Source organism: Leptinotarsa decemlineata, unplaced genomic scaffold (assembly GCF_025532065.1).
Source record: "Leptinotarsa decemlineata unplaced genomic scaffold, Ldec_3_MD MMD2_P_RNA_scaffold_11, whole genome shotgun sequence".
Taxonomy (NCBI): Eukaryota; Metazoa; Arthropoda; class Insecta; order Coleoptera; family Chrysomelidae; genus Leptinotarsa; species Leptinotarsa decemlineata.
This window is the reverse complement of record NW_027412525.1, coordinates 7,825,933-7,852,260: the sequence shown is the minus strand read 5'-3', so window position 1 is coordinate 7,852,260 and position 26,328 is coordinate 7,825,933. Positions and strand designations below refer to the sequence as shown.

Here is a 26,328-nt window from a genome sequence, read left to right as displayed (position 1 = left end):
TATCAGCCAAATGAAGAATTTATTCAGGTTTCTCTTTTTCACGAAATCTGGTATTTTGTTATATAATTTTGCGTCCCAATAATCACATCATGTTGTGTTTTCTTCATTTGGTGATGAGGAAGTTGCAGTAAATCCTTAGATCTGGTACCATAAGAATGATTGATTGCATTTTTTGAGAACTTCTCTTTTTGCATCAACAAATTCATTGCTGGAAATTGTAAGTATTCTTTGTTGGCGAAAATCATCTTTGTAACCATCCAAGTCAGCATAGAGTTCTGATGTTTTTTTTTGCTGGGCAAATATTTTGTTTGTTTCACAAAAGAATTCCATATGTTGCTATACTCTGAAAGTTTGCATAAAAAGCTATTTTTGCTACTTGGTGTGTCGACATTATTCACACTATCATTATACAATATATTTTGCTGAATTAAGCTTTTTATTCAAATTAGTAATTTGTGCCTTTCAATTTAATTTCAAGTCCATATATATTCCCAGAAATTTTAGTTTCTTTTTCTCTGTATTGTTCTTGACAGCATTAGCCTTTGAGTTTTTTCTCTGTTCAGCAAGAGTATATCTGCAGTAAACCAAATATCTATTTCAGCTAGAGCTTTATCTGTCTGTTGTATTGAGTTCCTTTCATATTAACCTTTCACTGGAATTATTTGTTTAACCTAAGTTTCCGCTGATCAGGCCCTGTACTCCGAAGCCCCGATGCATTCAGAGGGCGCGCTAGCGTTATAAACCAACGACCACTTCCCACACCGTGGAGTAAGTGATCGTTGGGTCCGAGAATAACGTGCCCTGAGCAAGCGCAGTGAGCCAAGAATGACAGCCTTCTGCATATGTCCGGCTAATATTTCTGCCTTAGTGCAATTCGGTATGATTTTGTGATTCGAGAATAGAGAGGTTAATCATTCCATCAAGGACTCCAATAATCAGAACAACCATCTTGACAGAAAGATCTGGATAGAGTTTGCGGAGTTCGTGGAGAAAATATCGATATTTTATCCGTTTTTCCACTTCTTTTCAGACGATATTCGTCTCGCCAAGAGATGAAAACTCCACGACAAATATCTTTATCTGGTTGTCGAGTGCCGTAGGTGGCAATTTAGCACTCTTATGTCGATGGATATAGGCCGAGACTGCATATCGTCGGCCTAATTGTAAAACCATGTAACTCCACGAAAATCAGTTTCGAGTTTATTATACCAAATTGTTGTAGAAAATGCTCTACACCAATGATATAAACCTCGTACCTCCAAAAAATTCGTTAAATTTAATAAAAAGGAATTTCCAAACCACGTATCTTTTGTTAGGGTTTTTTGTTATTTCCAACCCACTAACTCCTAGTTGTCCATGTGTTAGTAATAGGCATGTCAACAGTGCTCTACCAAGTGGTTTTTTTATTACATATTCAGTTTTTTAACAATCGTGGTTGAATACACTGACGAAGTAAGTACCGTTTTTTTATATTTTTCAAATAGAAAAGTGATTTTCATATTGTGAATAGTTGAATAATATGAATTAATATGAATTGGAGTTATGCGGTTTGACTAAATCAGAGATTATAGGTTAGAAAACACTGTATTGGAGTAACGTGTTTTGATTTAAGCCTCTTTTTATTTCAACTATCGCAGTCATTTCACGTTTAATCGCCGATAATAATTAATGAAATACCTCAAATAATCATTTAAATAGAAATTATATCTTTTATCAATCATAATCCGAAGGTCCCCGAAGGCTTGCAAATAGGTGATAACTGGAGTTACGTGTTTTGTTAATGCAACATAAATGTTTTGCTTTCTGAAACTTTTCAGTTTTAGATCTATTTGTGGAGTTACGTATTGAGTCACATATTCGAATTTGAAATACAGAAGTTTTTTCCTACCTGAAATTTCCAACTTTGATTTCAGATGAGTTCAAGAGCACGAAAGATATTAAATTTGCTAAAAAATGAAAAACAGGAGAAAAAATCTCTCATGAATCAAGACCATTCCAGTTTTGTTGCTGAAACATCCTCTTTAAAAGAAAACTATGATGCATTGAATTGTGATATAATGGAGTCCCCGACAGATCGTACTGATTCTGTTATTGCTAGCCAAGTATTTATTGTGCAGGCTGATGGATCTCTTGTAGAGATATCTAACGCAGTGACTAGTATTGATACTACCACTGTTATTGCTATAGATTCACTTCCACCTTTGTATGATAGTATGATTCCAAGTGAAGGAATATCAGATAGCAATGTATTTCCTAATGTAACTGAAGAAACAAATGTTGGGGTTATAGAAGAGAACACGTCAATTATTGACAGCACTGTTTCACGACAAGTTTCTAATGTAATCGAGGAAACCATAAATGAGATTATAGAAGAAAACACGTCAATAATCATCGGCAGCACCGTTTCACTTCAAGTTCCTGATATAATCGAGGAAACAAATAATGGGTTCATAGAAGAGAACACGTCACTTATTGATAGCTCTGTTTCACAAGCAAATGAAAATGAGAATACAATAAATATAGCTGGCGATAACATTAAAGAAGAGCGTAGAAAAAGGCACAAGGTTAATGAAAGGAAATGGGAGAGCAAGACAGCAAAGATTTTGAGAGAAAAGGGCGAGGAATACCAACGAAGAAACCTGATAGATGGAAAGTCAAAATTTTCCATTATCAAGCCCCAAAGAAAAATGAAAGATGTGAAATGTAAGTGTAAAAGTCTCAAATTCCACTGTGCTTTTTTATCCATTGAGCAGAGGAAAAAAATATTTAAACAATTTTGGGAAATGTCGTGGGAAGCAAAAAGGATTTATGTTAGAGGGTTAATAGATGTGAATTTAACGGGGAGAGCACGTGACAGGAAAGAGCCAGGACAATCGAGAAGACAATTCACTTATCAATTTCATTTGACAGTGGACCACAGCAAATTGCGTGTTTGCAAAAGTACATTTTTAGCAACGCTTGGTATCGGTGATTGGATGGCATTAAATTGGATAAAAGACAGAAAAAGTGATGATATTAATGATAATGAAGTAATAAGTGAAGATGGAGATATTACGAAAACAAGAAATAAAAGAAGAAGACCACAGAAAAATGTTAAATCAAAGCGAAATGAATTGATTGAAAAAAATATTTCTATGAAAGAGTTTTTCTCGACACTCCCAAAAGTTGAGAGCCATTATTGTAGATCATCATCAAATAAACTGTATCTTGAACCATGTTGGTCATCAAAGGCAAAATTGTATGAATTTTACTGCAATGATTGGTGTGGGCAGAGAAACATGAATCCATTATCCAGTTGTACGTTCCATAAAATGTTTGAGGACCTGAACCTAGTCTCTACAGACCAAAAAAAGATCAGTGTGACAGGTGCATTTCATTCAAACATAATCACATTGATAAAAGCAGCTATGACGATCATATGAAAAAAAAAGAAGAAGCAAGAAAAGCAAAAGAATTTGACAAAGCTAATGAAGAACATGTCTACACAGTCGATTTACAGTCGTTACTTTCAAGCCCAAAATCCAATGCATCAGCATTATACTATCGAAGCAAATTATCTGTACATAATATGACATTCTTTGACTTGAGATTTAAGGATGACTATTGCTACTTATGGAATGAGAGTGAAGGTGAACTCACTGAAAATGAGTTTGCAAGCATTTTGACACACTTCATTGTTTCCCAACTACCTCTAAGAAACAATAGTGATAAAGTGATAATTTTCAGAGATGGTTGCAATTATCAAAATCGTTGTGCTATATTGGCAAATGCACTAATGCATTTAGCAAAACAGTATAATATTGTCATAGAACAAAAATATTTAGAAAAGGGGCACACCCGTTTCTATGGGAAATGTGATTCAATGTGACTCAATGGAATGTGATTCAATTCATTCAACAATTGAGAGATATCTGAAAAATAGAGATATACATGTTCCAGCTGATTACGCAGAAGTATGTTCCAAGGCCAGAAAGAACCCCAGGCCTTATAAAGTTCAATACTTAGACTACAATTTTTTCAAAGATTATACTAAAGCTATGCCATATAAATCAATCAGACCTGGAGTAGGTGTAGATCAACCAAAAGTAACAGATATTCGCTGTCTTTTGTACATAGAAGATGGTAAGATATACTACAAACTAAATTATGAAGATGACTACAAACCGCTACCAATTTGCGAACCCAAACAATCAAAAAACACACGATCTAGAAGGAAAGAAACAACTGCCACGGCGTGTATCGATTCACATTTAATTGGTCAATTTGATTTTCCTCAACTGTACACATCCAAACGAAAGATTCCTCGATCAAAATATAATAATCTACAAGAGTTAAAACAAACAATGCCTTCCGACTACCATTCATTTTACGATGTTTTGCAAACTGATTAATTAAGAAAAATTTAACGTTATTCCAACTTTGTTTGGTTTGTCTCTGAATTTTTGTGTAATAAACTAATCCAATTAAAATCTGTTTGATTATTGGGACCTTTGAACCATGTAAAATTGGAGAATCGAACACCCCTTTTCATTCATTGTTACTTCATGGAATCAAATATGAACTCTTGTACTATTACGAATTTAACGTAACTCCTAGTTTTGAGATGTAGGCGGATATTTAAGCTCTGTCCAAAACCTTCAACTCCGCATTCCATAACACCTAACTCCAGAAATCAGTATTTACAGAACATGTAACTCACTGAGAAACGATAAAAAAAATAATAATCAACAAAACCTGGTGTGTGACAGATTATTTTCTAGTTTCCATACAACAGTGTTTGATTTCGTAAGAAACCATAGAGGAAGTGTCAAATGAGAAAGTTTCATTGCTCTCCTGTAAAATAGGCCAAATGGCAGTTAGGCCGACGATATGCTGGACATGCTGACATCATATGCATTGGGGTCTCAGATGCCTTGCGGCAGGCCCTGCACCTTGTGTCAGAAACCTCTATACCCATCACGCGACTGCGGTAGACTAAGGTATTGAAGACAGCATCCTGACAGACCATGATAAACCCCTCGTTTCCGTCTTCGGCCCACTCGACCTGAGGAGAGCGAAAGTCAGGCGCTTTGATGAACCATGGTCTTAAATGTTATTGAAGAAGACCCCATGCATTGGCTTATCCTTGTGTTGCCGCAGAAGTGAGGTGATATCCGGGACTTTTATATGAGCCTTTTCCTGAACGGGTTCAGGAAACCTAGTTCAGTGTCGAAAACTAAAACGAGGTCATCAGCTGCTCGGTCAGCGCCCTAAAGAAAAATGCTCCAATTCCTAATCTCTTATGGTCGCGGACCATGCAGAGAAACGGATCCGAACTCATGACGACTTTACAGGCTCCATCCAGTACCATTCTGTCATTCTGGGGTATCATGTAGACACCCCAGACCCAAAAGTCCACGGCCTACCTGTTGTCGGTAAATGTACAACCGTGGAACGGTCAATTTGGGATGCAAACTCCTATGGAGATGTGGTATCGTTTGTGACGGCAACTACCATAAAAAATCTCAGAAATACTTATGAAATTTATTCAATTTCAAGCCGAAATTCAGCATAAATAATTCTTATTAATTAGTGAATAATATTGAAAACGTAATTCTTCCTGATAACGCAAAGTTAATATCATTTGATGTCCAAAATGTATTTCCCACTATTCCGCCAATTGAAACAATTGGACTGGTTGTTTCTTGTACTGGTACAAATACTTAGATGATATCTTAGTCTGTTTTACTGGCACAGATAGGCAATTAGACAAGTTCGTTGAATATGTCAATTCCATCCACCCGTCAATTAAATTGGCCACTGAAGGGGAGGTAAATAATTCAAAAAATTACCTTGACATAACCATTACGAAAAGTAACAATAAATATGAATTTGCAATTTTACACAAACCATCTGACACGGACATTATTATACATAATTCCTCCACACACCATTACCAGCATAATGTTGCTGCATTCAATAGTATGCTTCATACTATTGAATATTACACTGTCTGAGAGTAATTTCTATAGAGACATGAGTTTGATTAAACAAATCGCGGTCTTTAACCGTTATAAGGTAGATATTATAGACTCCATTCTTTACAAAAAAAAAACTACAAAAGCAAGCCATGGACTTGGTCTACCCAAATTCAAGATGCGATAACGTTCGTTATAGGACATTGTCATATTTGGGTGAACCCTCCCATAACACGACCTGTTTCTTGAAGAGAGAATGTGTAAACGTAGCTTACATAACGAATAATGGTCTAAGTAAATTTATTAAAAACAATAAAGACCAAACTTTGGTGTCGGATATAAGCTGACTTGTGGCTCTTGCCCAAAACTGTATATTGGCCAAACAGGGAGAACATTTTCCGAATGAATTGAAGAACATAGAAGTAGTTTGGTAAATAGAAAGACCAATTCCACATTTGCAAACCATCTTTTAGCAGAAAGGGCATGAGTTCAATCACGAATACGACATATTTTAATTAGAAGAGAAAAGTTTGAAAACCAATCTGCTAGAATGTTTAGAAATCAATAGATACAAGAATTCGGGACTTTACTGAATGATCAATTAGACTTGAATAACTCCCCGTTACTAAATATTTTTTCAAATGTGGAAACTGGGACATAAGCTCAGGTAATTTAATTCATTACAAGCTCAGGTAAAACTCATGTACTTGAAAAGTAGGTAATTCAAATTGTAGAATTAGGTATATTTAGCATTGAATATGTAGAATATGGTTAGTAATGACATGATCGAAGAAGCCATTGTATGGCGAAACACGTGTTGCATTTTTTTAAAACTGTTTAGTGACAGTCTCACAATAAAGTGTTTTTTGAATACGTTAATTATGGATATTCGTCAAGTATCGGCCAATTCAATCATATATAAAAGTATTTGTTTCGAAAGTTTTTTCTTTTGTGTAATTCAATGTTTATATGAAAATAACTGTTTCGAGAGAACTTCTCTTCCAATTTGTGTCTGAAAGTTACTTCTTTGCATGATCTACACATCTATGTATAGTGGAAGATTCCCATATTTTTTTGTATAAAGATGAAGAAGTGGAAAGCCAAAACCTTTCTTTCCCAAAAATTAATCTATCCTAAAAATATCCCCCTTTCAATTGTTCTCATTTTGTCTGTGATGGCTTTAGTTCCTTCTGTGTTTCTTTGTTTTTCATCTGTATCTTGTTGGTGTGTTATCAGTATATAAATACATGCGACAGATGACATATATTTATGTTGGATAAAATATACAAATTTAAAAAGATAAAATCATAGAATACATATGCAAGAAATAAATCATCATTAATACATGTTTTTTTCTTCTATCGAAAAAAAAAAAGGAATCTTTGAAAGCATTTGCAGAAATCTCGGATACAACTTTTTTGTTAGGTGATTCATTTCTGTGTTAGCAATATATTTCATAGGCATTTTTTTAAGGAAAAACACAAGCACTACAGGAAAATCCTTAAGGCGCTCTAGAAGCGGTGTGTGTGCGAAGGTAGCGATTCACATTGGATTTGAATCGCTGGAGATTAAATTCATTTGGAAAAACGTTCTCAGGAACTTTATTACACATAAACGCAGTTCTCCAGATGAAAGAGTTCTTAAACAGTGAAGTTCGAGGGTGTACTGAGTTGAACCTCAAAACGATGATCAGCGACAGACATCGCGTACTTCTGATATGTACCGCTCTTGGTGGAATCAAATGTGCCAAGTCACTTAAACACCTTCCATGAAAGTATTTATAAAAGAGAGACGAATCTCCAACCTTTCTTCGATGTTCCAGGCTATCAAGGTTGCATGTGATGTTCGCGTCTCCAATCAGGCGAATGGCTCTTTTCTGGATGGAATCCAGCAACTTCAGGGTATGTTTTGGAGCAGAGCTCCATACATGAAAACAATACTCCAAAGAAGGTCTGATCTGAGCTTTATAAAACAGCGGACTTACTCAGATTATGAATGAGCCAACCAGGATTCCTGAACTAACAAACCGCAAGGTCTCCATTGGGATCTTCTGACCACAAACTCATTTCAGTCTTGAGTGATTTACTGAAGAATGTTGGAACAATCTAAGCCGTGCAAAGTTTGGCATTACGGATCAGCTGAATGGGAGGATCTTCAAGACCATTTCCGAAATCTCCCCTTGCAAGATGTTTGTTTTAGCTCTAAAACTCCATCAACTCGGGCTTCTGCAGTAACGAAAGTTATTCTATCATCCATGTCGCCTCCAAAAATCTCGCTTATCGCCAGAGGTGCAAAAATCCCAGTGGCGAAAACCGAACTAGGTTTGTTAATGCTCGCAACACCTGCAAACTTAGGATACATGAAAGCAAAGAACTTCACAATCAGATAATTAGGGATAAACTGCTTTCCAATCCCAAAAGGTCTTGATCCTTCTGGTCGGTAGTAAAATTAGAAATTTTGTTTCGAAACAAATTCAATTTCTTCAATGTCGACGAATTGTATCATTTAATTGTGGAGAGTTTGAATTGTCAATCATAAGATGCATGGAATTAAATCTTTTTGTAATATGTGTAGTGTATACAGACAGACCCCCTACTTCTAATTTGTAAATTTTTTGAAGAGATTGGAGTTTCTTGTAGATCGGCTTTCGTTAAATGCATTCTTACTTCTCACAGGTGATCTTAATATAAACTTTTCTTTCACAAACTACACTTAAACGATTTGATCTCCACTAACTTTATTGAAAATAATCATAACATGTTTCGCTAAAACATTAGCTTTTTCAAATGATTAATACATCCAAGCATCCTTACATTCATATTTATATACTACAGGTAACCACAATCGAGACTACCTGTAAGAAATTACCTGAATCTCTACATCACATACCTGCTCGATTATGCTTACCTAAAGCAAATTGCCTACCATCTACATCAATAATAATTCTTTATGGGTTTTTAAGAAAACAAGTTCAATAATGGTGATCTATTCAAATCTAATTGGTCATTCATTAGAATATTTGAATTTTTAAGTTTATTAATTTCCATTGCTTCTAAATGATTCAGTTTGAAACCTTTATTTTCAATGTGCAAAATTTCGAATTCTTCATTAAAGATGTGATTTTCTTCTAGAAGATGATTTGAATACGTTGAATTTGTTTTCTTGTTTACATAGCTCTTATGATGTTCCTGGATTCGATTCCTAAATGTCCTGCCAGTTTGACCAATATATACCTTAGGGCACGTTCCACACTTTAATTTATATACCCCTGATTTCTCGAATTAGGGTATATAAATTAAAGTGTGGAACGTGCCCTAAGGTATATATTGGTCAAACTGGCAGGACATTTAGGAATCGAATCCAGGAACATCATAAGAGCTATGTAAATAGCTCTTATGATTTCTCGAATCAGGGGTATATAAATTAAAGTGTGGAACGTGCCCTAAGGTATATATTGGTCAAACTGGCAGGACATTTAGGAATCGAATCCAGGAACATCATAAGAGCTATGTAAACAAGAAAACAAATTCAACGTATTCAAATCATCTTCTAGAAGAAAATCACATCTTTAATGAAGAATTCGAAATTTTGCACATTGAAAATAAAGGTTTCAAACTGAATCATTTAGAAGCAATGGAAATTAATAAACTTAAAAATTCAAATATTCTAATGAATGACCAATTAGATTTGAATAGATCACCATTATTGAACTTGTTTTCTTAAAAACCCATAAAGAATTATTATTGATGTAGATGGTAGGCAATTTGCTTTAGGTAAGCATAATCGAGCAGGTATGTGATGTAGAGATTCAGGTAATTTCTTACAGGTAGTCTCGATTGTGGTTACCTGTAGTATATAAATATGAATGTAAGGATGCTTGGATGTATTAATCATTTGAAAAAGCTAATGTTTTAGCGAAACATGTTATGATTATTTTCAATAAAGTTAGTGGAGATCAAATCGTTTAAGTGTAGTTTGTGAAATTACTATGGATCTTCATCAAGTAACGGCCGAATCAATCAGAAAAATAAACTTTTCTGATATAACATCTGCTAATACTAAGCTATTGCTTAACCTGCTCACATCATTTAACCTGCATATGCGTGTAGACACTCCTACAAGAATCTCTAATTCCTCTTCCACGATCATTGATTATTTATGTACAACTATTATTGCAGTTGAGTGAATGGTTGTACATTCTAGTTTATAAGACCATGAAGCCATTTTGTGTAATTTATCCTTAGAGAGGAACGTCAACTAAAAGTGCTTACGACGACGTAGATTTTTCAGTAAACACAACTATAGTAAGTTTGCCCAACTTTGTGGAGAGTTTACTGGAACAACGTCCTACATTTAGAAGACTTCCTGAGTGAAATCCACAAATTATTTTCTGTAAATTCCAATTGTGCATTTCCCATTTGAAATTTAAAAAACAAAACTAAAAAACCTTGAATTACAAAAGGTTTCTGCAAAAAATATGCTAGCACTGCATCACATTCGAAAAAATGAAAATATCGATAAAACTCATTTCAAGAACTATTTTAATAAATAAATACTAATAAATAATAAATAAATAAATAATACAGGCAAAAAAATTATTTGGGATTTTATGGTTTTTCCTGTAGGTATATCTCCAGAATCAATGAAGCTACATTCATTTTTTTTACATCATTAAATAGGTTTCTAAAATACGCAACTTTGCCACAATTTGACCGACACTCCATCTCTTATCGTTTTACGAGATTCCCATGCACATTAACCAATTTGAATAGTCCCTGTATACAGTGTAACACATAAAGTCCGCATCAAATGGGATTTTTTTGTTCATCTCTTCAAGCAACTTTTGATATCTCCATTAGGTTGTGCTTTGAAAATGATGCCAAATGACATGCATATGACCGATCAAGTGATTTTTCTTTCCTGTCCAATTTGACATTTTTTCCAAAAAATGTTCAGAAAAGCAGTTATTGCTCTAAATTTCGAAAATCGGTAAAGAGGAAAGATGATTGTTTTTTCATTTTTTACCCACATACCAATTTTTAGCTCTCTAGTACAAATTTAGTTTTTTTACAGTTTTTCGAAAATTTGACATTTGCCGATTTCTCAAATTTAGCCAAACCTCTACAAAGTTAGTGCTTTATGCCTAACTTATCTTTCAAACGCATTTTTATTACTAATTGCAATTCTAAATACAACTTATTTCGCAAAAATTTAAAACACCAGAAAGAATTATGCCAATAATGATGCAAAGTTGATACAGTTTTTGAAAACAGATAAATATTTCACTTTATTTCTACTTTTTGCGAAATAGCTTGATACATAAGCATAATTAAAAAACAATATCAATGAAAAGTCAATAATTTTTTCTTTACTGCACTTTTCAAACAGTTAAACTTTGATTTACTAATTACGAAAAATTACAACGAAATTAAACTAAGGGTACTGTGGAAACAATTGAACTGAACTGAATAAGCAAAATATTTTATTGTCATATGACATTTGTTGAATAACTCAAAATAGTGTTTATCAGATTAAGATTTAAGATAGTTTATTCGTTGTCTAGTGTGTTGTTGAAAATGCTGAATCTTCAAGAGAAAATTGAAATCGTTTCAATATGCGGCGAGAATACCGGTCACCGACAAGTAGCTGATATTTTCAATGCCAGACATCCTGCAAGAAATATTCATCAGTCAACAGTTAGTAGGATAATAGCTAAGTTTAAATCTACTGGCTCGGTTGAGAGTAATTTTAGAAAAGCACATCAGCCTTCTATGTTGACATACTGAAGAAGTGGAATTTGAAATATGTTTGGATGTCGTAGAACATAAAAAACAAGTATTCAAGATATTGCAGATAGAACAGATGTTAACCGAGAGAGTGTACGACGTATTTTACACAAAAATAAATTTACGCCTTATAAACCGAAATTTATCAATACATTAAAAGAAAGGGACTTCGATATGCGCTTGTATTTTTCTTTTTGGTTTCAAGGGGAAAAAGAAGAAAATTATCAGTTTCCTTATCAAATTTTATGGACAGATGAAGCGACCTTCTCTTCAAATGGCGTTGTGAGCTCGCAAAACTGCAGGTGGTGGGCAAAAGAAAACCCACATTTCGTAATCGAATGTCGAGATCAATATTCGTTTAAGACGAATGTATGGTATGACATATTAAACGATCAAATTATAGGACCATACTTTTTCAGACATAATTTAAATTCTGCGGACTACCTACACTTTGTGAATACCGAACTATCTGAAGTTTTGTATAATATGCCCCTTCAAGTAAGAAATGTGTGGTATCAGTGTGATGGTGCACCTATTCATACTACAAGTGTGGTTAAAAGCGTCTTTTGGAAATATTTAGGGGCAAAGTAATCAGTCGCAATAGATCTCCTGATATAACCCCACTAGATTTTTTTCTTGTGGGGTTACTTAAAACAAAAGGTGTATAAGCAAAGACCTTTTCGAGATATAAACCATTTAGAGGCAGTTATTCGAGAATGTGTTGTAAGTATAAAGAATGCAGTTAAATATGTTTTAAAAAGGACAATTGATTGCATTGAACGTGGTGGAAGGCACACCGAAATGTGACTTTTTATTTTGTATTTCTATTGGTATTTACATGGTTTAGGCATATGTTTCGATTTGATTTAGTGTTCTTTATTTAAATTATAACTTTATTTTAACAGATATTTGTTAGAATTTTTTACGGTTTACTTTTCTAGGGAACAAAATCTCAATTGATTTCTGAAGTAATTTTGTTCATTCATACCTCATAAAAGATATTTAGTAAATGTGAAATTACTTTCGTATAATTCCTTCCCTTAGTTTAATTGCGTTGTATTTTTCGTAATTAGTAAATCAAAGTTTAACTGTTTGAAAAGTGCAGTAAAGGATAAATTATTGACTTTTCATTGATATTGTTTTTTAATTATGCTTATGTATCAAGCTATTTCGCAAAAAGTAGAAATAAAATGAAATATTCATCTGTTTTTAAAAACTGTATCAACTTTGCATCATTTTTGGCATAATTTTTGCGAAATAAGTTGTATTTAGAATTGCAATTGGTAATAAAAATGCGTTGGAAAGATAAGTTAGGCATAAAGCACTGACTTTGTTGAGGTTTGGCTAAATTTGAGAAATCGGCAAATGTCAAATTTTCGAAAAACTGTAAAAAAACTAAATTTGTACTAGAGACCTGAAAATTGGTATATGGGTAAAAAATGAAAAAAAAATCATCTTTTCTCTTTACCGATTTTCGAAATTTCGAGCAATAACTGCTTTTCTGAACATTTTTTGGAAAAAATGTCAAATTTGACAGGGAAGAAAAATCACTTGATCGATCATATGCATGTCATTTGGCATCATTTTTAAAGCACAACTTAATGGAGATATCAAAAGTTGCTTGAAGAGATGAACAAAAAAAAAATACATTTGATGCGGACTTATGTGTGACACTGTATAAAGTAGATAATCTTAGCGACTGGAGAAATGTACAGTAAAATGGATTAACGAAGTCTCTCAGTCAAAAAATCAAAACTCTGCTCTACTTTGCCAAGTTTTCGCTTCTGATGGGAAGCCTCTTCAGGGCAGTAAAAATGATTGAAAAACAATAAATTGAACATATAAATTGATAAAGAAAGTTAAACATGTATGGGATTATTTTGGGTTTGACAAATGTCAAATGACACGATCCTCTTCATAAAGGAGGCGATCTTGACAATCCAGCTTGTCCCGTCTTGTCTAGAGTTATAGAAAAACTGGAAAAAAACCGAATAATATCCTTCCTCGAGAAAAACAATATAATGAATTCATTCCAGTTTAGCTTTCAGTCTTCAAAAGGTACGTAAGACGCTATATTTTCTCTCCTGGAAAACCTGTACACCAATCTTAACGAAAGAGAATCAGCGACAGCCATGTTTTGTTATCTATCCATGGCCTTTGATTGTATAGACCACATGGTACTTCTCCGCAAGCTAGAAGTTTACGGATTTAGAGAATCTGCATTACTTTGGTTTGAGACGTACCTTTCTCATCGGTGGCAGAATGTTCTATTAGATGGAATTCAGAGGATCGTTTCATTGGCTGTGGGATCTCGCAAGGTTTCGTTTTGGGGCGGGTGTTGTTTCTCATGTATGTCAGTGACTTAGTCCATGTTGACATATGTGGTTGATTCACATGTTTCGCTGACGACACCACTATTCTCTGGCATAGCATTACCACCTCAAATTCACTTGATATCAACTCATCGTCGACATAAGAAGGATGAAAGAGTGGTGCGATTTCAATCTTTCATCATTCAATATCGACAAAACAAATGTGATCACGTTTATATGTAACATAGGGGAAGTACACTTGGAAAATGTAAAAATTGAATAATTCGAGAGAAACATTTTTAGGGCTCTACATTGATGAAAATCTAAAATTTGATTCCCATGTCGACTACTTATGTGAAAGATTAGCCGCAGGATGCCATGCAGTGAGAGTTGTTGCAAGAGAGTTAGTTACTGCTATTACAAGATCAGTTTATTTTGCACAAATCGAGTCCTGTTTATGTTATGGAATTTGTTTCTGGGGCAATTGTGCACAATTTCGATTCAATATGGTATTATCTCTACAAAAAATATCCATCAGATATTTATGCAAGGCTAGCTAAAGGGATTCATGCCGCCCCTTAAATGTGAAGCAAAAAATTCTGACCTTAGTATGTCTTTTTATTTTGGAAACAGTGTGTCTCATCCACAAAAAATATAAAAATCAATTCAATATCACATGAACTTATCTAGTGTCCGACCGAAACTGGTTTTTACGACCGAAACCGAATTTTGGCAACGGTCTCAGTTTCGGCCGAAACCGAAACTTTCTTACAAGGATTATGTTTTGAGGGAAAAATAAAGAAAACATTATAACAATCAGTAAGTCTTTATTTTTTTATCTTTAAATCACAACGTTATGCAATCTTCGACATTTTTACTTTTGATAATCAACATAACAAACTTTTATTTAAGAAAAAATATTAATTGCACCTTGAAAATACTTTAAATGGGTTTAAAAAAAAATATGTTTTTCCGTTAATCAGCTGTCACCCCTATACGAACGAATCTCAGAAGTTGAGATGGTATTTCAAAAATATTAAACATAAAATTATTTCAGTTGTTACCTAATATCACAATAGGTACTTAATATTTATGTAATAAACAAAGTAAATCACAAAGTAAGTTACGAGTCATGACATGATTAGGCAAAATATCTTCGTCTCTTTATGAAATTCAATGCAGTTACGTTTATGCCTCAGCAGTGGTGTGGTTCGTAAGGCATTCTCGTATTTTGAAACCAATTTTATATTGAATAACTCATTCACAACTTTTACGTTTCACACACTAAAAGATTCACTTTTCTCAATGCCTTAAGAGGCCGTGGGAGCACGTGACTAACTTATTATCTGTCAACGATATTGCATCTCTGTTCTTGCTTCACTCTGTCTAGCCAAATTAATCAATGACGCACGTCCCTGCTGGCGGGTAGAGGAAGTAAGCACTCGAAATAAGTACGGCAATAATATAGTAGAACATTTCTTATCACATGCCTATATTCTTGTGTAAATCACTTGGCAACGCTGCGCTGGTGAAGTCAATAGAACTAAATGAACTGATTATAATATTACTTTGAGGATTATTATGTTTGCAGAGATCCCAGTGGCGGCGCCCCTTAAAAATTGAAAATACGAAAATGATGTGCAAATTTTGAATCTTATTTCAGATTTCTCTTGTTTGCAGTTGAGTTTATGATTCCAAAAAAATGTAGCTTTGTGAAAACGGATGATTTCTATCAGACAAACCTATCAGAATAGGTTTGTGAAAATAGTATATTTGATGCATTTTATGCTTGGCCATACTTCTAGAATAGCTATTTATTTAAAGGGTTACGAAAAGTTTAATTTTGTGTAACGAGCGCGAGTAGCGCGTTACCAAAAATGAAATCCTATTGTATTACATATATTTTTTCTAATACATTCTTTTCATTATTTTTCAATGATGAAGTATCGAATCTACAAATATTTTCACTAATAAAGGATGCTATTTATTACATAGCTCATCACTTTGGCGTCTTCTATACATTCATTTTGCTCCATTTACTTTGAGTGATTTCATAGAGGCAAAAGAGATAGAGTAATGACTGATCAGATTTCTGAATGGAAATTTGTTCATGTATTGTGTGATTTCAGAGTTGAAAAGTATGATAAAATTACTGAACCGAGACAAGAATTAGCGAATGATATAAAAATATAAAAGGCACAATCGGTAATCGTTTACAAAAAATAAAACATTTATTTCGTGATTGTTTACGAGAAGTGAGGCATTTTGTTTTCGTTAATTTCATAAATACATTTTTCATTTCATTCGGTAATTCTAAGCAAGGTTCAATCATTGTTCCCTACTTTTCGACTTGGAAATCACTCAACGCAAGTACAAATTCTTATTCAAGACTAGATCCAGTAATTTTTTCTCTTTTTTCACATTTCAAAATCACTCGAAACGAGTTGAATAAATTTATAGAAGACGCCAAATCGACAAGGTATGTGATGAACATAATTGATTAGTGGAAATGAACTGTGACTAATACTCAAAGAGACTTTTTCATTGAAAACAATAAAATATAACGTTGAATGAGCGAAAAGTAAAATAAATCACATTTCTATGAAACGTATATTTTATTTTTATAAAATACAATAAACTCCTGAAGATACTGTTCAAATTAGCGAAACGCGCGTCGAGTGCAAATAATATCAGTTTGGTGATAGGGTAATTGATCTCTACAAAAAAGTTTTGAGCGAGTTGATGTTGAATATATAGTTATATCCTAATGCAACCAGGTATTATCTGCACTTGGACTGAGTAGTATTTTAAAATGAAGGTGTTGTCTATGGTGAAAAGTGGCTAAAGTACTGGCGATTATTCTCTTATTGGGCGACCCTTTGGATGTTGTGGATCAATGAGTTCTGGTAGGAGTTTGTTGAAATGAAAGAGTTTCAGCTTTGGCAACATCTCCTCGTTCCAAAATGGAATATCTCGTTCGATCTGAAAAATATAAATAACTGATTGATCATTTATAGAAGCAAGTATTTTAAACTTGGTAACAATAAGCAATAATTTCGTATGTGAAGAATTTAGTCCAATTTAGATGAACAGCTATGTTTGAGATCATATTTAGAAAGTGATTCCAGGCGAATTCAGATAATTTGAGATTGGTAAAAATAATACAAAGAAATCCAAATTTTTCCTGGATACTATTCTGTAACCTATTTAGAGATAATTACACGCCATAATTGTTTACCTTTTCCACGAGCATGCCATGAGGACTCCAGACAATAAAGTAACAGAATACTCGCTTGGTGATTGCTAATTGCCCCTGAATTTGATAAAAATAAGCATGATTTTTTTTCAAAGACATCCTATTGTTCTCATCCAATACTGCAAATTTCAGCTTTTTTTTCAATTATTCCTTGGTAGGGGCTTCTTTTTGAAATCACTGAAGGACATTTGACTTCTATAATAGAATCTTCTCCCACAAGGCCATCTGGGGAAGCTGCCAAATAAAATTCTATATCATCAATGAAAAGTCCGCAATTCTCTACTTCTACATTGTAAGTATCCATGAAAGCTCGTATGGCATGAGGCTCATTTGCAATACCATAACGAGTAGCCTGATTTCCAGTAAATTTACTATATAATAAGTTTTTGACGGTATTTCTGGAAGAAGTTGTTGGTCGCATTTTACAAATTTTGCCGAAATGGGAAGCGGTGAGCCTCATACACTTTTCTTAAATCCATCTTGGATTTCCACTCTGGCCAAGTGTAGCTCTCTGAATATCTTCTATTTCAGAAGGTTTTTTTTCCAACATTTTCAGGAATTCTTCTTTCACTTTAATATATTCAACGTCATCTACACCCAGTGGTTGAATATTCGATTCTGGACCATAATCTTTATCTGGTAAAGCAATTTTCATTCGCCTCTGTTGATTCCTTTGTTTCACTTGGACCCTTCTCTTTTTCATTTTTGAAGAATATTTTTTCATCAAATTGGTTGGACCCTGTCCAGTTATGGCATGATGTAATTTTCCATGGAAATCCCCTCCAGAGTTGAAAGATAATGCAGCCGCTTCACACCTGGCCTGGTAAGACCCTTTGAGTGAGAAGTTTATTCTTTCACCACCTACAAATTTGCAAACAATACTGTTGAAATGTTCTGCCATATTGTTGTCCATATTGAGAATGAGGCTGCTGCAATTTTGAACAAGCCTCTGCAAGCATGCCTCCACATCACTGTAAAGTCCATGAAGTTTCATAGATGGTACTAAATTAACTTCTTCATCTTTGGGGTTGCACTTGAAATATTGCAGTTCCTTGCATTTTGCATGTTCCCCAAAAACATGAGAGGGTGCATTTCTGATGTCAACTTCGAGTAATTTTATTTTCTCTGCTAAAGATATGTTTTCAGACATTCTGTGCAATGCTGCTTTTGTAATTGCAGTTCTCAGTCTCATTGATCTTGCTGAAACTTCTTTTCTCAAATAATAGGGCACAGGCATATTCTTAGAATTACTCCTTCTTCTAGCTAAAAGAATGTTATTATTATTATATGAAATCTTTAAATGGGTACATATAATTTACTAGTTATTTCCCTCAAATTGGAAATAAAATTTCGTAGGAGATAGTTTTTGCATTCAATTTTCTGTACCAACATATGACCATAAGGCCTTGACTCTAACAACTTATTATGCACAGATGAATCTCCATCGCCAATCATTTTCATGTATTTCGGTCCATGCATCTCCAAACTACATTTGAAACCTTCAACTATTATATCAGTTTCCATGGCAGTGGAGGTACCTGACCAATTCTTGAAACATTTGTGCTCAGGGGGTTCAACACCTTTATGTTGTGATCTTGCACAAACTGTACAATATTTGTTCCTGACTCCCAAGTACAAAATCTTTCCTGTACGGTAGCCTATTATACAAGCCTGAAAAATAAAATCAAATTAAATACTCGAGCCAAATTTGATATAATCAAATAACTCACCACACCAGATGAAGCATCATAATTTACATTGTATGATCTTTTACACCAAGCTCCATCAGTAACAACAGTTATAAATGGTATTCCTTCGCTATCGACTTCTCCAGAGTCTCTAGCTAATTTTGCCTCCTCTTGACCAGCCTCAACCATTGATGACCATGCTGATGTCAAAATGGTTTCTGACACTTTATCATGATATTTGTTGAATGTCTTGCTCGACATCATTGGCATATCAATAGTAGTTGCTAATTCCTCAATTTGGGAAAATCCAATACCTGTTGAAATCGCCGCCACTGCTACACTGGAATTGATGTTTATGTCTGTAGCCTCCTGCTGACACTTCTCTGTTGTGATAGTTTCTGTTATGCCACACATTTTACATTTAAACAAAAATTCACTATATAGGCCTTGTCTGTGTTCGCTTATTAAAACACAATCTGTAAAATCACAGCCACATAACTCATGTTTTTTGCCATTCAACAATTGTGCAAATAAATGTTGAATATCAAAAATACGCCTTCCAGAGATATGTGAGGGTGTCGACTCCTGCCTGCAAATAAGAGAAAAAATCAAAGCTATAGTCAATATGTTTCCAATTTAGATATTATTTGAATGTTTACTAAGATATGTTGTTGAAATAAAGTTGTATATGGTATAGAATGATTCTTGAAGAATATTTTTAATGTTGCTTTATAAATTTTGGAGTGTTCGATATATGATTCCATCTATTGTTCATGAGATTGTTTTTTACTTCAGTGAGAATGTATCAATTTGAAAACAAAATTAAAATTAAACCTAGGTTGTATCATGATGATTGAAATATTCTCATTGTATTATCCCATAAAAAAATTTAGGTTATAACTCCACCCCCATAATATGTAATCATGACATTTTCCCCTAAAAATATATTGTTTCTAAGACAAAGAGAAATAATTTTCAACTTAGATTTCGAGAAGGCAAGCAAGTGTGGTATATTGAAAATGACCCGCTTTCAACCTAACTGGAAGTTGATTCCATTCAAGTTCACATTCTAGAAATGTATAAACAGAATTGTAATAGTAACTTACTCTTGTGATACTTCGACTTCTATGTCACAGCAATCTAACTCCTCGGCTTCAGAGTCCTTCGTAGGAATATCACAAGTTTTCGAAGAATTGTCTTTGTCTGAGTCGTCAGATTCATCAGTATCATCATAATTGATTGAAGGATTAGCCTGAACTGTAGTGCTGTAAATGAAAGTGATACTTTTAAACCTATTCTGGGAGAACTTTTTCCGTGAAAAATGTATCTCCGAAGTTCCTTGCTAAATTATTCTCCTAGGTCATACACTGGGAAGAAGAAATTTAAAAAAATATTTTTGAAAACTTTTGCAACAGACTGCTTAGACGCTTCATATTGAGAAGTCATCATAGTGACCCGATCTAACCGTCACATAAAAATAATTCCTTGCTTACGACGCATTTGGGTGATACACTGCAAAAAAAATATTTTCAAAAAAAAATTTTTTGATAACTTCTGCAACAGACTGCTTAGACGCTTCATAGTAAGAAGTCATCATAGTGACCCAATCTAACCATTCCCTGAAAATAATTCCTTGCTTACGACGCATTTGGGTGATAGACTTCTTACTATGAAGCGTCTAAGCAGTCTGTTGCAAAAGTTATCAAAAATATTTTTTTTGAAATTTTTTTTTTTGCAGTCTATCACCCAAATGCGTCGTAAGCAAGGAATTATTTTTATGTGACGGGTAGATCGGGTCACTATGATGACTTCTTACTATGAAGCGTCTAAGCAGTCTGTTGCAAAAGTTTTCAAAAAAATTTTTTTTAATTTCTTTTTCGCAGTGTATGACCTAGGAGAATAATTTAGCAAGAAACTTCAGATATAAATATTTCACGGAAAAAGTTCTCCCAATTTCATGTATAATGAAGCAATTTCATATCTCAATTAGCGTATAACTTGATTTTCTGCAACAAATATCAACTATATCTATTTATATATTCCTATGCTACAATATTCATTCCGCTAATAGTGGGGATACACGCCACTGGTCGTTCGGAAAATTTAGCAGCTGGGTCTGGCAGCCAACTTCACGTTCGTATTGTATTTTAGATTTGTGAATCAATATTTTATATGGATAACAAGATTATTACACTCTGAACATTTCTCCAGTTTTGGAATGGGCTTGATTAGTATTCAGAATGTTTTTCATATTACTTACCTAATACCAGTCGCTTGTGACAAGTGGGATGGGTTTTCCTCATTTTCCTGTGACTTGGCATTGTGAGCCACTTTCTGTTTCAGCATCCTTGAAAAAAAATTGTCACTATGAATCAATTCGCACCATAATCAAGAATCCCAGTACATACATACTTTTTAACGAGAATGCTTCGATTCTTCTTTCTCCTGGAGGGCACGCGGCTTTTTTTGTAAACACTTTTACGTCCCATTATTAGTATAACAAATTACACAGTACACAAAACAAATGAAAATGCCGAACACTATAGTCAAAACCTTACTTGTCTAAGGTCAAAACTCTAAATTGGAAAAAATAACTCACAATCACACACTAAACTGAAGACTAGACGAGAAATGTAAATAAACATCCACTTTGACCACTCAGTTGTAGCCAAGCGATGTTGCCAAACCCTGTTCTGCTCTAATTTGGGTTAGTTTTCACCAGACGGCAGCACTTGACGGGTGAAAATTCATTGAATAAGGAAAACACGTTTTCTAAATTAGTCAAACATTATATCATAGGTATTTTATTTCATGAAGAAGTTGACTATATTCCATCGTACAATGTCGCTAACGTAAAACTTTTGAAATTCGTCAAAGAAATAAAAAGTTAAAAACATGTTTGGGTAAATAAATAAAAAAAAAGTTAGCGACATTTTTCGATACATTATCGACAACTTTTCCCTATACATATTTTTTATGTACCATCTAATTCATTCACAAAGTGTTTTCGCGATTTCCAATATGGCGCTGCCACTCCATAGGGCTCTTAATAAAGATTGTAAATGCAGGTTACAAGCGACATGTCTATGCGGTATGAAAGAGTATTCATGGTAAAAATGCAAGTTATCATAACAAATATTTCTCGGCAGAAAACAATTCAGCATAAAAAGTATCGGTAGAAAGCAAGTCAGCATAAATACATCCCGGAATAACTGTTGGCTGCAGGGTAGGACTCAGGAACGTATCTACGCGCCGAACATGACCGATCACAGCGCGGGAACTCCCGAATGCAGTTTCGATTTCGGTCGTAGTTTCGGCAGGTTTGCCGCCGAAACCAAAACTAAACCGAAACCCGTTTTTTTCTTCTAACACCTACTCTAGGCCTTACACAAAATTCCATTATTTTAAATAACAAGAAGTTATTTAATCGTCTTCCTAATAATTTAAGGTGAATACACAATGAAAAGAAATTCAGAAAAAATGTGAAAGAATTCCTCTTATAATGTGGACGAATTCTACAAAGGCTCTATCGAGTAATTGGTACGTAGCTTTGTGCTAACAACTTATTGAAATCGGCAAGAAATGGCTATCAATGCTAAGCTTTGCCAATGAGATGTTCAAATTTCGGGTAATAAAGCATATTTTGATTTGATTTCATTTAATTGATTCATCAACGCCAATAAATTCATCTTTATAATATATTTCTTAATTATTTGCAGAAGAACTAAAAATATTTAAAACAATTTCTGATCTTAAATATATTAAACTTCTCCAATCAACATTTGATCTGTTTTATTGTTGGTATCTCAAGATCGACCCTATGCTAACCATAAATATGATATACCTTATGATAACCATACATAATACAGAGATGGTTTTGTGTATGAGAGAGAAATATAGAAGATGCGAGGCTACATTTGACCCATTGACTAAATTCAGTGTATGGATTTTTTTTTGGAAAATTTTGTTTTTACAATTTCACAAATCTAGAGGTTTACAAAATCATTAACATATGGAAGTTAAAGAAAGTCATTATTTTGTCTGTTTTAAATCTGTTTTTCCATGAATCAGCTGTTGCCCCCATACGAACGACAACTCTCAGAAGTTGAGAAACTTGTTCGAGCTAAGGACTAACGAGGTCTTACCTTTTAACGTGTGATTCCTAGCACGGTCTGTTTCTATAATTTCATTTCTTTATTAAATCTGATTTTCATCGCTGACTTTTGACACATTTTTGAACACTTGTATCAGACTTAACCCAATAGAAATACAGATTTTCCGTCAGAATTCCAAGACCATTGTGAAATGTGGAACTGGGGTGCTATTCTCGAAACACTTGTTGTCATTTTATGCGCAGATATTCATTCATACGGAATTTGAGAGAGCGTTCTCACGAATGAACACAGGACTATGTGAACGCAGAACTGCGAGTGATTCGAGAATATGGCCTCACCACCCACAAAGTTGAATCATCAGGTTCAGGTCGGTCTATTAGGTTTTAACTTGATATCACTTATTTCATAAATTTATTCACTATTTTATATATATATATATATATATATATATATATATATATATATATATATATATATATATATATATATATATATATATATAGCGTGACTCACGGTCGATGGTAGGTTAGACGTTTCTGGAAAACGCAAAACATGATTTTTCTGAAAATTTCACCTCTCACATTTCCTTACCTGTTCTATCGATGTAAAATATTTTCAGCATTGCGGCGTTGCCACTTCCATCAAAAAGTTAAGTAAATTAAGTACATCAGTACTTAATTTACTTAATTTAACATGAAAAGTTGATATTTTGATATAATAAAAATATGCCAAAACGTTAACAGTATTGTCCTCATTTGAAGTAACAGGTTTTGGTAATGTTGAAGGCGCTTTTAACATGGAGCCATAGTGAAGGAAATTATTTTGTAATCTTACAAACTTCCTCTCGTTCATTGGTGTTAATTCAGGATACATTTGGTTGAATTTTCTACAAGTTCTGGCAATGATTTGATCACAATGTCCGTGTATAATAAATAATTTCATAAGAACTTCGTTTGAATAATCAATATTTGCATTCATTTTTAGCGATTTTTTGAAACACCGTCAATAACCATTTATCAATTACTTATAAAAGTCACCAAAATGTCATAAGCTTGATATTTCCACGGCTACCTAGAAATAAAATTTTTTAAAAATTATTTTTTGTAGGGGAGAGGAGGCATGAAAGGGACATTTTTAGGGTAAATATTTATATAAGCAATATCAATAAATTTTACATTTATTGAACCCGATGTTATAATTGGTACATTTGGAAAAGGATTTTGAGTATAAAAAACATAAAAAAATTTATTAAAAAAATATGAACCACTGTATTTGTCCCTTTCAACACATCTCACTGGATTGAAAGGGGCACATTTGGGACTGAAAGGGACACATTTGGGGCTGAAAGGGACACATACAAAAACATTTAAAGTAGGTATGATAAATCAATATTAAATGAAAAAAAATATTTCACTCTTGCAGTCCCGGCATTATCAAGAGGTGGAGGTAGTTTGAATACTATATCCCCTTTTTTGACATTAGCCACGTCATCAATCTTAGGAAAAACAAAGTGGTAGGAACTGTCATTAACTTTTTTTGAAAACTTAACACTGACTTCGCCATCTTCCATGACTTCATTTATTTATAAAATGTCTGATTATTTTCTCTTTCGCAAATTTAACGACGATAAAATCATCCACGTTGAAAGAATCATTTTCGGCGAATCTCGTTTCTTCCTCAACCTCCCAATCCAAAGAATTGTCACTTTCGGCATAGACAACATCCTCTTCGTTGCTACTTTCACTGCTACTACTTTGCAACACTTTCCTTTTTATTGATTTTTTTTATCATCCGTGTTGATTTTGTTTAGTTTAATTTTTTTTAATGCACAGGCTTTCTTTATTTCGTTTTTCTCTAGTGTGGCAGTGATTATGCGACTAGTTTCTCTTTTTCTTCCTCTTCGATTGAGTTGTCTCGGAGGTGCCTTTGGGAATGGTTTTACTATCGACCGTGAATCACGCTGTATATTAATATATATATATATATATATATATATATATATATATATATATATATATATATATATATATATATATATATATATATATATATGAAAGTTATTGAGTGTCTTGATATAGAAACAGAAGTTAATATCGGACATAGCACTCATGAAAGTGGCAAACCATAGACACGTGTTTCGGGCTTTGGCCCATCATCAGTATGGTGCAGCCAAGTGTAAGAATGGGCAACACTTGGTTACCAAAAGATAGAAATATAGAAATACAAATGCACGGAGCCACCAATAGGAGCCAACCGCACATTTGTGGTTTCAGTTGATAGATCTCGTGTTCACAAGAAAACTATCAAAATCACCACGGAGACAGCTATAGCTACCTGCGTGACATCCGGGTCCAGGAAATTATACAAATATGAAAGTTATTGAGTGTCTTGATATAGAAACAGAAGTTAATATCGGACATAGCACTCATGAAAGTGGCAAACCATAGACACGTGTTTCGGGCTTTTGGCCCATCATCAGTATGGTGCAGCCAAGTGTAAGAATGGGCAACACTTGGTTACCAAAAGATAGAAATATAGAAATACATACATATATATATATATATATATCTGTCTTCGGAATCACACGTTAAAAGGTAAGACCTCGTTAGTCTTTAGCTCGCACAAGTTTCTTAACTTCTGAGAGTTGTCTTTCGTATGGGGACGGCAGCTGATTAACGGAAAAACAGATTTTTTTTAAACAGATATATATATATATATATATATATATATATATATATATATATATATATATATATATATATATATATATATATATATATAGTCTAGTACGGAGTTGAGGTGCATGACTTTGAAGAAAAAAAATTGATATTTTTATGCGATGAATGTGAGCAGGGTTTTAGAATCCTGCCGGTGCTCTTAAATAAGATTGATAACTTGGAATCAAGAATTGGTGAGCTGAAAGAAATGAAAGAAAGCCAAATTGAAACTCAAACTAATAGTGAACAAATAAACTCTAGTGTTCAGTTTGAACAAGTTATAGCAGAAATAGAAGAAAGAAAATATTGTGCGAAAAATGTTATATTTAAGAATATTTGTGAATCGTCTGATCCTAACAGAGCCGAAAGGAATGCAGAAGAAATACAAACAATCCTTGGTCTAATTAATAATGTCAACATAACCGACACTCGTATCAAAGTGCAAAGAATAGGTAAATTTGGAAATGGACTCAACAGATTACTGAAAGTAACTTTTG

The 26,328-nt window shown here is 33.7% G+C and overlaps 2 protein-coding genes across 5 annotated transcripts in view; one reads left to right on the top strand and one right to left on the bottom strand.

Moving 5' to 3' along the window:
- The window catches only part of Uba2 (Ubiquitin-like activating enzyme 2), a 142,515-nt gene that overhangs the window by 91,801 nt on the left and 24,386 nt on the right, over positions 1–26,328 (top strand). The gene's annotated exons all lie outside the window — the stretch shown is intronic.
- Positions 16,657–23,472, bottom strand: LOC111511025 (uncharacterized). Of its 3 annotated transcripts, none has more exons than XM_074170774.1 (8): positions 21,541–23,472; positions 21,412–21,509; positions 21,260–21,364; positions 20,106–20,264; positions 19,042–19,588; positions 18,631–18,982; positions 17,294–18,574; positions 16,657–17,037 (listed from the first exon to the last, which is right to left on the bottom strand). In XM_074170774.1, the coding sequence occupies exons 2-7, from the start codon at positions 21,486–21,488 to the stop codon at positions 17,781–17,783; spliced, it is 2,034 nt and encodes a 677-aa protein (XP_074026875.1). In that variant the 5' UTR covers positions 21,489–21,509; positions 21,541–23,472; the 3' UTR covers positions 16,657–17,037; positions 17,294–17,780. The 3 variants fall into 3 exon arrangements, with proteins under 3 accessions (XP_074026875.1, XP_074026881.1, XP_074026886.1); XM_074170780.1 differs by having other exon boundaries at positions 21,260–21,346; XM_074170785.1 differs by having other exon boundaries at positions 21,260–21,346; positions 21,408–23,472.